Source organism: Sitophilus oryzae, unplaced genomic scaffold (genome assembly GCF_002938485.1).
Source record: "Sitophilus oryzae breed Bouriz unplaced genomic scaffold, Soryzae_2.0 scaffold_1499_pilon_pilon, whole genome shotgun sequence".
In the NCBI taxonomy this organism is placed as follows: domain Eukaryota; kingdom Metazoa; phylum Arthropoda; class Insecta; order Coleoptera; family Curculionidae; genus Sitophilus; species Sitophilus oryzae.
Genome location: NW_022146168.1, coordinates 5607207 through 5620157, shown reverse-complemented (window position 1 = coordinate 5620157; position 12951 = coordinate 5607207). Strand labels below are relative to the sequence as shown.

Genomic DNA, 12951 nt, shown 5'->3' with positions numbered 1-12951 from the left:
ACAAATAAAAGCATAAAGTTTTTCTCTCTTTTTGAGAGTCAATTTTTATCTGAAGAAACATAACTCTGCCAGACTGGCGTAACATAAAGCCAGTTGTAAAAATCGAAATTTATTCCAACTATGCTTGGAGCGTAAACCATAAAGAACAAGAGTAACAAGAATATTCATTACCCTATAGGATATCCGGTAACGTAACAAATAGAAACAGGCGATTGCGACAGACACCTGTCGTTGTCTCATGGTCGCAAACAGAAATTCAAGAACCTACGGTATATACTACGACTATAAAAAGGCCCTTACTACGGGGATATTATATCAGTCGATTTACTAGTGTCCGATATGGCTCGCGTTCAGGTAAGACCATCTTGTTTTTATAACGGCTTCATGTAGGTATACAGGGTGGCGCACCTCATTAGCGTCGGTTGATTATACGAAAACAGAAAGATGTAGAAACAAAATTTATTATGAGTATATGTAGAGAGGCAATATGCATAATTTAAAATTATTTTCAAATGTACAGGGTGTGTCGAACTAAGATCCATACCAAAGTTATGTTTTTTCTTATGGATCACCCTGTATATGATTTAATTTTTGGATTCTTGGGCATAAAATAAGGCATTTATTATAAGGGTCTAATATGTTTAAATGCTTTGGTTTTTGAGATATTTAAAGATATTTAAATATGCATGCTAATAAAAAAGTTGGTCAACACCCTGTACATTACTTTTCAGAGTTAATTCTTGTGCTGACTTTGAAGCCAAAGAAATAAACTTCACTAAAAAATGGTATGGCTTCCTTAAATGTATACAGGGGTATCAAAAATTGCTGGGCTATTTTAAATATTTATTTTACATAAAAACTTCGTTATTTCAAATACAACACTGTGTATTTTTTTTAAATAAGTCGAAGCAGATTTTAATGCTCTTTCAAATTATATTAGGGTTTCCTATATCTATCTGGCTTAGATTTTGAATAAAAAGCGATTTTTCAATAAAATAGCAATCTAGATGGCTGGTGTCGTCATGGCAATTTGCTAGTGACAGTTAGTAGCTATTTTCAAAATCGACATTACTTGATGGACTTTATTTAAATTTATAACAGTTTACTTTTATTTAATTTACCTGTAATAGTTTAATAACTAAGTATTTATTATTTTATCAAGAAAAATAAAGAAGTAGTTCTTTGATTTATATTACGATGACTTGTAGATATATTGGATTTTGTATAAAAGAATCAATTAAAGTAAATTCATTTTCTTCACTCCCAACTAGAAGTTTCTGCCTAATAGGTTTTTCACATATTACACTAACAGCTCTGCGAAATAGGAAAAGTAGTATTTCATAAAAACTCTTGTCAAGAAAATTTCTATTTGGATATCTTTGGGCATAAACCCTTCAGGCCAAAAAGCAATTGTCCTTACAAAATAGAATCACTAGTAACATATCCATTCGTTCTACCAGCAGATACTGCTTCATTTTTGATAAAATAATAAATACTTACTATTATTAACCTTATTGTAGGTAAATTAAATAAAAATAACCTGTTATAAATTTAAATAAAGTCCATAAACTAATGTCTATTTTGAAAATAGCTACTAAGTGTCGCTAGAAAAATGCCATGGCGACATCAGCCATCTTGATTACAATTTTATTGAAAAATCGCTTTTTATTTAAAATCTGAGCAAGATAGGTATAGGAAACCCTAATATAGTTTAAAAGAGCATTTAAACATGCATTAAAACCTGCTTCGACTTACTTAAAAAAATACATAATGTTGCATTTGAAATAACGAAGTTTTTATGTAAAATAAATATTTAAAATAGACCAGCCATTTTTAATACCCCTGTATACATTTGAGGATATTTATTTTTTTTAAATTAATCATAAATTTTTCTGCGAAAAAATGATGGTAAAGAACTTTTGGCACAAAAACATTTCAAATTTATGATTTCTGGCTAATAACTATTTAGTCAACATGTTTAATTTGTGTCATGATGACAAAATCAATTTTCTTATGTCAAAAAACTCCCAGACACCAATTTTCATCCAAATATTGATGTTACTTCAGAAATTATTTAGAAAAAATCGAAATAAAAATGAAACTTCTACAAACTGTATCTCCGAAACTAATAGGCATGTTGGAACATACATTTATGCGAACTTTTTTACTTATTTTTATCTGTAAAATATGCTGCCGAAGTTTCCGGAATACAGGTTGGACCACCCTGTATAAAGAATGATTCTTGGACCTATTTTAAGAAATAAAATCATATGAGTGTATGTCCTAAACAGCTTAACTGTTGAGATACAGGGTGGTAACATTTTCTAAAAAAAAATATTTTCATAACTCGGATGTTATTATACAGGGTGGTCCGAATCGTATTCGGGAAACTTCGGCAGCATATTCTGCAGATAAAAATATGTAAATAAGTTCTTAGAAATGTATGTCCTAAAATGCTTCATTTCAGAGATACAGGGTGTAGAAGTTTAATTTTTATTTCAATTTTTTCTAAATAATTTCTGAACTATCGTCAATATTTGGATCAAAATTGATGTGTGGGTGTTTTTTGACATGAGAAATTTGACTCCGGTGTCAATATGATTCTTAAGCGGCACATACATTATCAAACAAAATTGCGCAACACAGGCTGTTGCGCAACAAGTTGCCAATGTATGGCCCTGTGATGTGTTGCGCAATTGTTTGATAAGTTTCAAGAATAATCTCTTTTGTGCAACGAGACTTTTGCGCAACGCGTTGTGTATATGTAGTGTATGTGTGTTTTGCGCTTTACTTATAAGAGGCGTCATCTATATATTTTTTAAGTAGTAACAGTAATAAATTTTCGTCCGTATCTGTATAAAACTACTCAGTAAAAAAATATACATTTCCGCTATTTTTAAAAAAGATCTCTTGGTAAAACTTATCTGTGGTAAAACTAACTACGGGTAATGCTTTTCGTGATATTTGGAATCGAAATAATCAATACATGTCATGATTATTATTAGACTAAAATCATAAATTTAAAATGTTATTGTGCATGTTAAGGTTTAACAGAAACTGTTTCATCATAATTGTTTCTATAGAAAAAAGTATGATTAATTTAAAAATATAAAAAGTTCCCTCATTTATCATCATAGTCAAATAACTAACTAGTCTACATGTTCATGATGAAATATATTGATAATTTCCATTCCAAATAACTTGAAAACGGTGCAATATCTGTATATTCCAGAGCTCCAATTCTCATTATCCAAAGAAATTCAGCCACCAAATACAAAGTGTTAATTTTAACTTCATTTTTCCAATAAAACAATAAGCATTCCGCCTATAATCCCATCTCACCCCCGAAACTATCATAATAAACCCCCCTAAACCTAATAAAACAGTTGGTAAACTAAGCGCTTATCTCGGGTCCGGTGGCGGCATCTTTCCCCCCACCCTTGTCCCCCCTCCCACGCTCTCGGACGTAAATATATTCCAGAGCCGCATCCACAAATTCGGCCACTTTCGACCATTAATCGGTCTTTCCCCCCTTTTTACTGCCGCCCCTTAGCAGGGGGGTCATAACGGTCGCGCCCTCTCGTTCTCATTATCGGAATTTGTAACCGAAGCCGCCCGGGCATGTCGTTTATTTTTCTTATTACGGGGCGGTCGTTGTGGATGCGGTGGGTTCTAAGTTAAAGGGGGACATGGACAAGCTTTTTTGATACAGTTTCGTGTATACTTTGTTAAAAAGGCCATTTAAAAATCAAAATTTGTGGTAAAAGTTTTTATGTTCTGTTCTGTGGAGGCTCTATGTTCGATGTGGAACATTGCTTCAGAACGTCAACAATTTTAAGAGACGTGTCTGTATTCAAAAAACTAAAGAATCCTCATAGAATTATACAGGATGTCCCAGAAATAATTCCACGCCCCTTCTAATTTGAAGTTCAATAAAACACAAGTTTACTTAATGCAGAATGAGTTGCGTAGAGGCCACTAGCTTTTTAATTTTAACAGCCGGGTGGTCGGGGTTCAAAGATATTAATAAAAGGGCACCACGAGATTATACTCTATGAACTCGGCAATAAAGATGTAACTATTAAGTAGACTTCAACACTAACCTCGAACTGTTGAGTGCAACTACCATGAACTTCAAATATTACTATAATTATTTGAACTTGAGTGACTCTAACTTAACTATGAGACTAAACTGTAAATAATACTACTAAAAATATTTAAGCAATTTATTGAAATATCAAAAAGGTTAAATGTATAAAAAAAAATGATGAAATGTATATGAAATGAAGTAAAGTTTAAATCGATAAGAATAAATGAAAAATGAAAATGGTCTAAGCTATACTAAAACTAAGACGTCATCCCCCTTAACTTAAACTAAGTATGCTCTAAGGGCGCAATATAAATAGCAAATCTAAACCTAACTAAAATCTAAATAGTCTTACTCTACTCGATGTGATATACTTGAAAACTTCTCGGAAGTTTCTCCGGCTTAGCTATAGTGCATAGCTACAGGGTGGCTACGACGGTGTACAGCAGCTCAGTGTACTGTCACTGGAGCCCACGGATGTCAGCAGACGTACGGATGCCGGGTAGGTGTAGGACTTCAAAAGGTGAACATAAAAAACCCTCAACGAGGGTTTATGATGTCCAACGGGTAACTCTACACACGGGCAACCGGAACGGATGGAATTCTGGACTGTTCTGTGCTGTACGGTCTGGATCGGTCTTCTTGCTCTACAATTACGAACAGCCAAATAAGACTTAAGAAAGATAACACTCAACTAATCTTTCCACACCACGTGGGCGTGGAAAAGTAGAAATACAAAAAACAATATGAACAAAAATCAGTTGAGCATTGACTTAGAATAGGCAGAAGAATTATAGCATACCTTGGAACTGTTCGGGGACTTCTTGGGCACGTGGAATCGGAATATCGGTCGGAAAAAGGCTATTTTAATCCCATTATGGAAACTGGTCGGTGGTCCATGTAAATCCCACAAAATACAACCACGTCTCTAACCAAATGTGTTCCGGAAAACTTAATCCTTCACTAGGAAGACCTGCTAATCACCAACAGGGAATGCTTCACGGAACGGCAGCCAGTTCTTCACGACGACACTCTTCAGCCGGGGAGTACACAAGAAGTGATGCAAGGATTCGATTTCCTTCACAAAATCAGATTTCAACCGGAAATCTCCCTCCAGGATATAGATAGAGAACTATATATCTTGACTAGTCCAACTCACAAAAGGCATAAATAAAAATGATGTTTTCTCCTCAGCCATATTCCATATCCGGTCAATGAACGAACTAAACTCAGAAATTCCACAATTAAAAGAACGAATTGCACACTGCGATCCACATCAAAAATAACCAATTTAACTACGAAATTTTATCTGATAATTATAAAATTTCAATAACCAAAACAAAGGATAAATAAATCCAAAAACATCTAATTTGATCTGACAGTGACAAGTGACGGAGGTGATGATCAAAGATATAGAGAGATGGACAAAAAGCCTACTACTGCTGGTGTGCCTGGTCCAGTGACAATATTGTGTATCTATAGCGCGGTGTATATCGGGTTGCATAATTGTAAAATTTAAATAAAATAATATTTAACAATAAAATTATAGTAAACATGATGCAAAAATAATAGCTATTTGCGATATTTTATGAGCTAGCACACAGAGGTCGTTGCGAGGAAATTTGACTGTTACAATAAGTGCAAGTATTTTAACTGGTAGTATAGTTCAACCCTAGAAACACGCCTTTGAGCTTTTTTCGCGATTTTTTTTTTATTTGGATTTTTTTTTAGTTTTTAGTTAAAATACATAATTTCTTGATAATATGGCAACATAGGTAGTAGATTAGATTTACAAGAAAGAAAATCCAGAAAAGATCCAGTGGTTACTAAGTGCCACTAGAAATTTATCATGGCGACACCAGCCATCTTGATTACGATTTTACTGAAAAATCGTTTTTTATTCAAAATCTGAGCTAAATAGGTATATGAATCCCTAATATAAAGTAAAGATTTCAAGTTAACGTCTCCTTTTTGCTGCCAGGGCTAATCTGGACGGAGGCTACTTTGTTTACGCGGAATCCGAACCGCGGTCCTCGGCCATATAATGGTCAATGGCCTACCGAGTTAGCAAGTGTCTAAATCAACTCTTACTCACGAGATATCCGATCTCATCCGGCCACAAACCGGCGCGGCGAGAATAAGCAGTGTATGTCAATAGATTTTACACTTTTGCCTTTTTTGGTTAGATTGATAAGTCAGCACAAGAATTAACTCTGAAAAGTAAAGTACAGGGTGTTGACCAACTTTTTTTATAGCATGCGTATTTAAATATCTTTAAATATCTCAAAAACCAAAGCTTCTAAACATATTAAACCCATATAATAAAAGCCTGATTTTATGTCCAAGAATTCAAAAATTAAATAAAATACCGGGTGTTCCATAAGAAAAAATATAACTTTGGTATGGATCTTAGTTCTGACACACCCTGTATATTTGAAAATGATTTTATATTATGCACATTGCCTCTCTACATATACCCATAAAATTGTTGTTTCTACATCTTTCCGTTTTCATATAATCATCCGAGGCGAATGAGGTGCGCCAGCTTGTATATTTATTAGTTTTGTCAGTTTCAGCAATGGAACACAGTATTTTTTCAAGAAACGATACCTCGAGAATCTTAAAATCTTTAAAGAAATATACATTTTGTTATTTCTAGGGTTTTCAGAACGGATTTGTGTAGGAACGTGTAGGGTCTACTTTAGCGACTTTATGCATTTTTTCGTATTTTTACTTTTTGTTTGGGGCGCAGTTTCATTCTGAGGACCGCGCGCCATCTCCCGGAGAATTACGACCTCTGCCTGTCTCTTTTCGGTACCATTGTGTCGGAAATTTACGATGGTTAGACGTTCCATCCCGACAAACTGACTCTAGAATTCTAGCTATTATAATAGGTCGGTGTGCATCTGCAACATCGTCTCAATTCTTGGTTCAAAATACATAGCCTAATTTTCTCAAATTAAAGTTTTACTATATTTATACAATTTATTCATACCACCCATTTAAAAGCTTCTTAGGATTTAATTTTGGTTTTGTTACATATTTGTGTACTTTTGGTACCTAAACATTATTGTATGATCGAAAAAAACCTCCTCAAAGACGGCTGGGGAATGACAACCCATTATATTTTTGCGAGGTCCATCTCTAGACGTCATTTACTAAAAATTGACATAAAACTTCTCAAAAATTAACACTAATCATAATTATATTAAAAAAGGATAGAACGTTTAAAAACACATAAATGAATTTATAAAAAAAAATCCTGGAATTTTAAACTATACCATTCAAAAATCATTTGAAGTCAATATAAAAATAAATTACAACCTTCTTAAAGCAAACTGACAGTAAGCACACTTAAAAAATAAAGAAAGATATGGGCATGACGTCTAGGGCTTGACCGCGCCAAAATTATCATCGATTGTCATTCTCCAGGAGCGCTTTCTGTACAGGGTGGGTCAAATTCGACGCTTTTAAATGGAAACACCCTTTTCTATAGGAGATAGACAAAAACTAATATCGGTGTCTGGAGCTCAATTTTTGTCAAAAACATGACGGTGAAAACCCCATATCGATATCTGTTACCGTTTCGGTGTTACGGGGTGTTTTTCAAAAATATGCATTTTTAACAAATCGCTGTAACTTTTTTGCTATGGAAAATTTTGTATTTTTATGAAAACATTTCCAAAGCACTTTTTTACGTAGAATCTAATGGTTTAAGTATATTTTTTTTAAAATTAATAATTTAAGAACTATCAACAGAAAATTTGATTTTTTATATGGGACACCCTGTATATTTTTAATTTATTGAAAAGAATTTAAAATTACCTTTCCAAAAATATAACACACTTGATATTTTGCTCGATTCCTCTTCGAGATATAAAGTATATAAAAATTCGGCCACTTTAAATAAGTAGGCTTTGAACGGCACCGGCTGTAATGCAAAAAAATCTAGCTGTGAGCATCAATTAAAACGAAAATAATATTTGCTATGAGAGATGCAGAATTGTATAACAATTTAAAATATATTTAACCAACATCAACACATTTAAACTATATCTAATAAGAATAAAAATAAATAACAAACGAAGACATGACATTTTGCTACAGGTGTTCAATATATCGACCGTCTTCTGTTATGGACAGACGGGGCAGTTTTTGAACATTTCTCGCGGAATTCATTAACTCGTGGGGGTGAAAGATACCCTCTTATAACTGCTAAGTATTTCTAATTCTTGTCTAGATTATACGGAAGAATAAGGAACCTTTATTCTTCAGCAAATATATCCATAAGATTAGATTCATGGGCACTAAGTCAGGCAGCCTCGACGGCCAACGGCTGGGATCTTGGTTGGCTATTCAATAATTCTTTAAATTGGCTGAAAAAATTTGCTGATAACTTCAGCGTTCAGAGGCGGTGCGTCGTCTTGAAAAATATGTTTTCGAGTTCCAAGGGCATATCATCAATAAGGGGTCCAAAGCCTACTAGTTAAAAGTGGCGAACTTTTAAAAATTCTATATTTCGAAGGGGATTATAACAAAATATTAAGTGTGCTATATTTTTGGAAAGGTAATTTTAAATTCTTTTCAGTTAATTAAAAATATAGAGGGTGTCCCAAATAAAAAATCAATTTGTCTGTTGATAATCTTAAATTATTAATTTAAAAAAATATATACTTAAACCATTAAATTCTACGTAAAAAGGTGCGTTGGAAATGTTTTCATAGAAATACAAAATTTTCCATAGTAAAAAAATTACAGCGATTTGTTAAAAATGCACATTTTTGAAAAACACCCCGTAACTCCGAAACGGTAACAGATATTGATGTGCGGTTTTCACCATCGTGTTTTTGATGAAAATTGAGCTCTAGACACCGATATTAGTTTTCGTCTATCTCCTATAGAAAAGGGTGTTTCCATTTAAAAGCGTCGAATTTGACCCACCCTGTACACGGCATCGACAATCGTCGGTATCGATAAGTTACGATAGTTTTTTTATATGGTAAAAATATGCTAATTGTTATTGTTATAGTTATCGATCGGTCATACGGCAGATATCGCACATTAGTATCAACGAGGATCGGTATCTCTACCGTGCCCTAGTTAACCAAACGGTAGAGATACCTATAGTCGTCGGTACAACTTAGCTATATGCCCTATTAATGACAGTTAAAAATATGACAACAATAAACACCCTTTTACTATATAAAAATATTACCTTAACATGACGCTCATTGGTCGTACGTACCGATAGGTGTCGTGACTTACCGATACCGACGATTGTCGATGCCGTGTACAGAATAGCGCTCCAGCCGTCTTTGACGCTGTTTTTTTTTTCGATTATATGGTATTTTTCTAATTATTCCTATATAAAATTCGGTGAATCATTTAATGCGTATACTTAATAATATTTTTACCTGAAGTAGTTCAGTAATGTTGGATGTGGGTGTTCAACATACCTGAAAATAAAAAAAAACAGATTAAAATCAAAATAATCATAGATAAGAAAGTATGAATATTTACTATAATCTAGAAATAACAGAAATCTATTTTTTAGAGAAGTTCTATACTGCAATTCTAACCGGACTTAGTTTTATTTATTTAGAGAGAGAGAAAATGCCAATATGGCTATTTCTCTGTTCTCCTTAACAGATTAAATGTTGCTTTACCTCACGGCATGCAGTAAATTCACGGCATGTACACACTACACAAAAAATTCCTCTTCTGATATAGGAGATCTCAAATAGTAATGCTGTTTAGGAAAAATTAGTAGCTAATATCGGCGAAGCGATCACTACCACGGCTTCTTACTGAATAATATTAGTTTCGTATTTTTACATAACACAATTTTTATGGACTGACTCGGATTTGAAATCATTCTAATGTTAATGGAACCTTCGACTATGAGATAATAGATGCCCAATATACTACAGGACTCTAACACGTTTTAGCCAACTCTAGATAGTATAGTGATTTTTCTCGGTCGTAAGTCCTGAGAAATTTCTTCGAGTGTCTCTTCTTTTGAAAATATTTCTGAAAATATTTCCCGAAACATTGCGGGAATGGCGAGGGGTGTCTCACTATTGGAATTACATGTACATTTTCTTGGCAGTCGCTGGCAGTCATTGGCAGTCCTACGGCAGTCACCTATATAATTACATGACAGTCATAGGCAGTCTTATTCGCAACCGAGCGAGCACTGACGGAATTTACTCCCACGACGATTTTATTTTAGTGGTTACATTAGATGCGCGTTCATGATGTCCTGTGTGTCGAGTTTGTCAAAACGGACGCCACTACTTTGATGCTGTCTGAGGGTTTAATGTTAAAATAACTACTTATGAACAGAAGAAAATGTTGGGTAAACGATTTATATGCAAGAAAAGGGGAAGAAAATGAATATCTAAAATATTTGGTGAATTAAAACAGCAACCGGTTAAATTTTTTGATTATTTTAGAATGTTTCCAGCAACATTAAATTATATCCTAAATAAAAATAAACCTGGCATTCAAAAATATTCAAAATTTTCGGGAATGTATTGGGTCCAGGGATAAAAAATCGAACGCTCGGACGTGCACGTATTAAAAAAACAAACCAGTTTGTTTTCATCCGACCAACGCAAATTGACGTACGTGCACGGACGCGCAAACTCCGATGCAATGTAACCGCCTGCGTAGAAACCATTTGTTTGTTTTTTGCTGCGTGCACGTCCGAGCATGTACGACCAAAAAAAAACGCACGGATACGCATCCAATGTAACCACGGGCTAATACATCGAGGTTGTTATACTGAGGTATTGTGTTTAGTGCTTCTATATTGGGGTTGTTTTCCTGGTTAAGGATATGGCTGTAATGTTCTTTCCAGCGATTTCTGATTTGTTCTTCCTCTTTTAGAAGTTCGCCATTTTGAGCTATGATTGGGCAGCTTACCTTCTTAGTTGGACCGTATACTTCTTTTACAGCCTCGAAGAATTTACGATAATCGTGATGCGTGGCGTACTCTTGAATCTGATTCGCTTTTTGTGACCGCCAGTTATCCTTTACTTGGCGCAGTTCTCTTCGAAGCGTGTTGTTGGCTGCTTTAAAGTTATCTACCAGTCTTGGATTATGTGGATTTGCAGTGACTGCTTGATGTGCTCTATGCTTTTGTTCCAACAAAGCCTGTATATGCGGTTGATTTTCGTTAAACCAGTCTGGTTGTTTCTTTTTGTTCGACTTTTCCAGTACTGCTTCGCTGGTTTTATGAATCGCATCCCTTAATTGTGTCCAGCCTTGTTCAGCTTCCAATATTGAAATTAAAGTTATCGGTGGAAGTGATTCTTTGATGGCTTCTCGGAGGACGTCGGCGGTATTGTCGTTCTCTAGACCCCGTACGTTCAATCTGGTCATGTTGTTTTGCTTTTTACAGCGTAGATGTTTGGGTTTTAACTGGATTTTCATTTTTGAAATTAAAAGTCGGTGGTCAGTGCCGCATTCACCTATTCTAGCTTTTGTGAGCCTAACATCTTTTAGATGCGTCCTTCGAACGATTATGTGGTCCAATTGATGCCAGTGGCCTGATCTAGGATGTTTCCAGGTACCTTTAAAGTTGTCCTTCAACATGAACCACGTATTGGTGATGCAAGGATTATACTCTGCGCATGTTGTCAATAAGCGTTCACCATTGCTATTTGCGTTTCCCATTCCATGTTTTCCCAAAACGTCAGGCCATATTTCCTGTTGTTTGCCAACACGGGCATTAAAGTCACCTAGCAAGATGATTCGTTCGTGCTTTGGAATTCGTTGAAGGGCATTTTGTAAAGCTTGGTAAAATTTATCCTTATCCTCAATTTTAGCGTCAAGGGTGGGAGCGTAGGCACTAATGATGTTGACGTAAGTTTTGTCTGATATGGGGTACCTTAGGGTCATAAGACGTTCAGAGACACCAATAGGTACTTCTGTTAACTTGGTGGCGATTTTGTTTTTGATCGCAATGCCTACACCATGAATTCTCCTGTGTGTTGCGGGGTGACCTTTCCAAAAGAAGGTGTAATGCTCCTCAGTGAGACTACCTTCATCTGCAAAGCGTGTTTCGAAATTGTTGGTTAATAGCAGTTATAAAGTAGTCAGAGATATACCTAGATGTAGTAGTATTGTGTTTTAATGGCCACAACTGCCAGGCTATCTGGCAGAGTGATAGAATTATCGTATTGTAATAAAAAATTTAAAGAAATTTATTATAAAATTATGAAGCTAGAATAATATACGGATTTATATTAACTCAATTTTTTTTAAAATTTATAAAAAGCATTCATAAAAAAATGTATATCCTTCAAATCCTTCAATTTAAAAGCTGTTAGTAAGAAGTTTCCCTTCAAATATGCGCACATAGTGCACACACAATTTTTTTTCTTTTTACAAATGACAAAGTGAGGAAAAAACAGGTCTATCTCCTCCGCTATCGGAACTGCGATAAATTTCCATAGAAAATCGCGCTCGCCCGCTTTAAAATCGAATAGTTTTCGCGAAAAAGGTGTAAATTTTATTGTTCATCAACTGGATCGACAACGACGGCCGTCGGGACGCCGTAAATCACTCGTCGCGACGCGCCGCAGCCGAGCGACGGACGCTTTTTCGATTTTTATCGACGGCTGCGACCTAAATAAAGCCCGTTTTTTATTATTTTCTCTCGGTGTATGTGTGTACGCGAGTTTTCCCCGCTCGTTATTTACGGTTAAAGGGTAGTAAACGCCGAGCGCGTAGACAGGAAATTTTATTTTGCAGTTATTTTATCATAAATAGTTGTCACATCTTATCCTCTCGAATAGCAACTGGAGAGAGATATTTTTTAAAGCGGTACATTCGTTTTTTTTTAATGAATGAAATTT

At 34.9% G+C, this 12951-nt stretch overlaps 1 protein-coding gene across 1 annotated transcript in view; it reads left to right on the top strand.

Moving 5' to 3' along the window:
- Positions 1 to 338: 338 nt before the first annotated feature.
- LOC115877914 (larval cuticle protein A2B-like) overlaps positions 339 to 12951 on the top strand; it is a 51788-nt gene continuing 39175 nt past the window's right edge. The window contains exon 1 of the mRNA XM_030894263.1: positions 339 to 354. Coding sequence (XP_030750123.1) covers positions 340 to 354 — 15 coding nt within the window. The 5' untranslated portion in view covers position 339. The remainder of the gene's footprint in view (positions 355 to 12951) is intronic.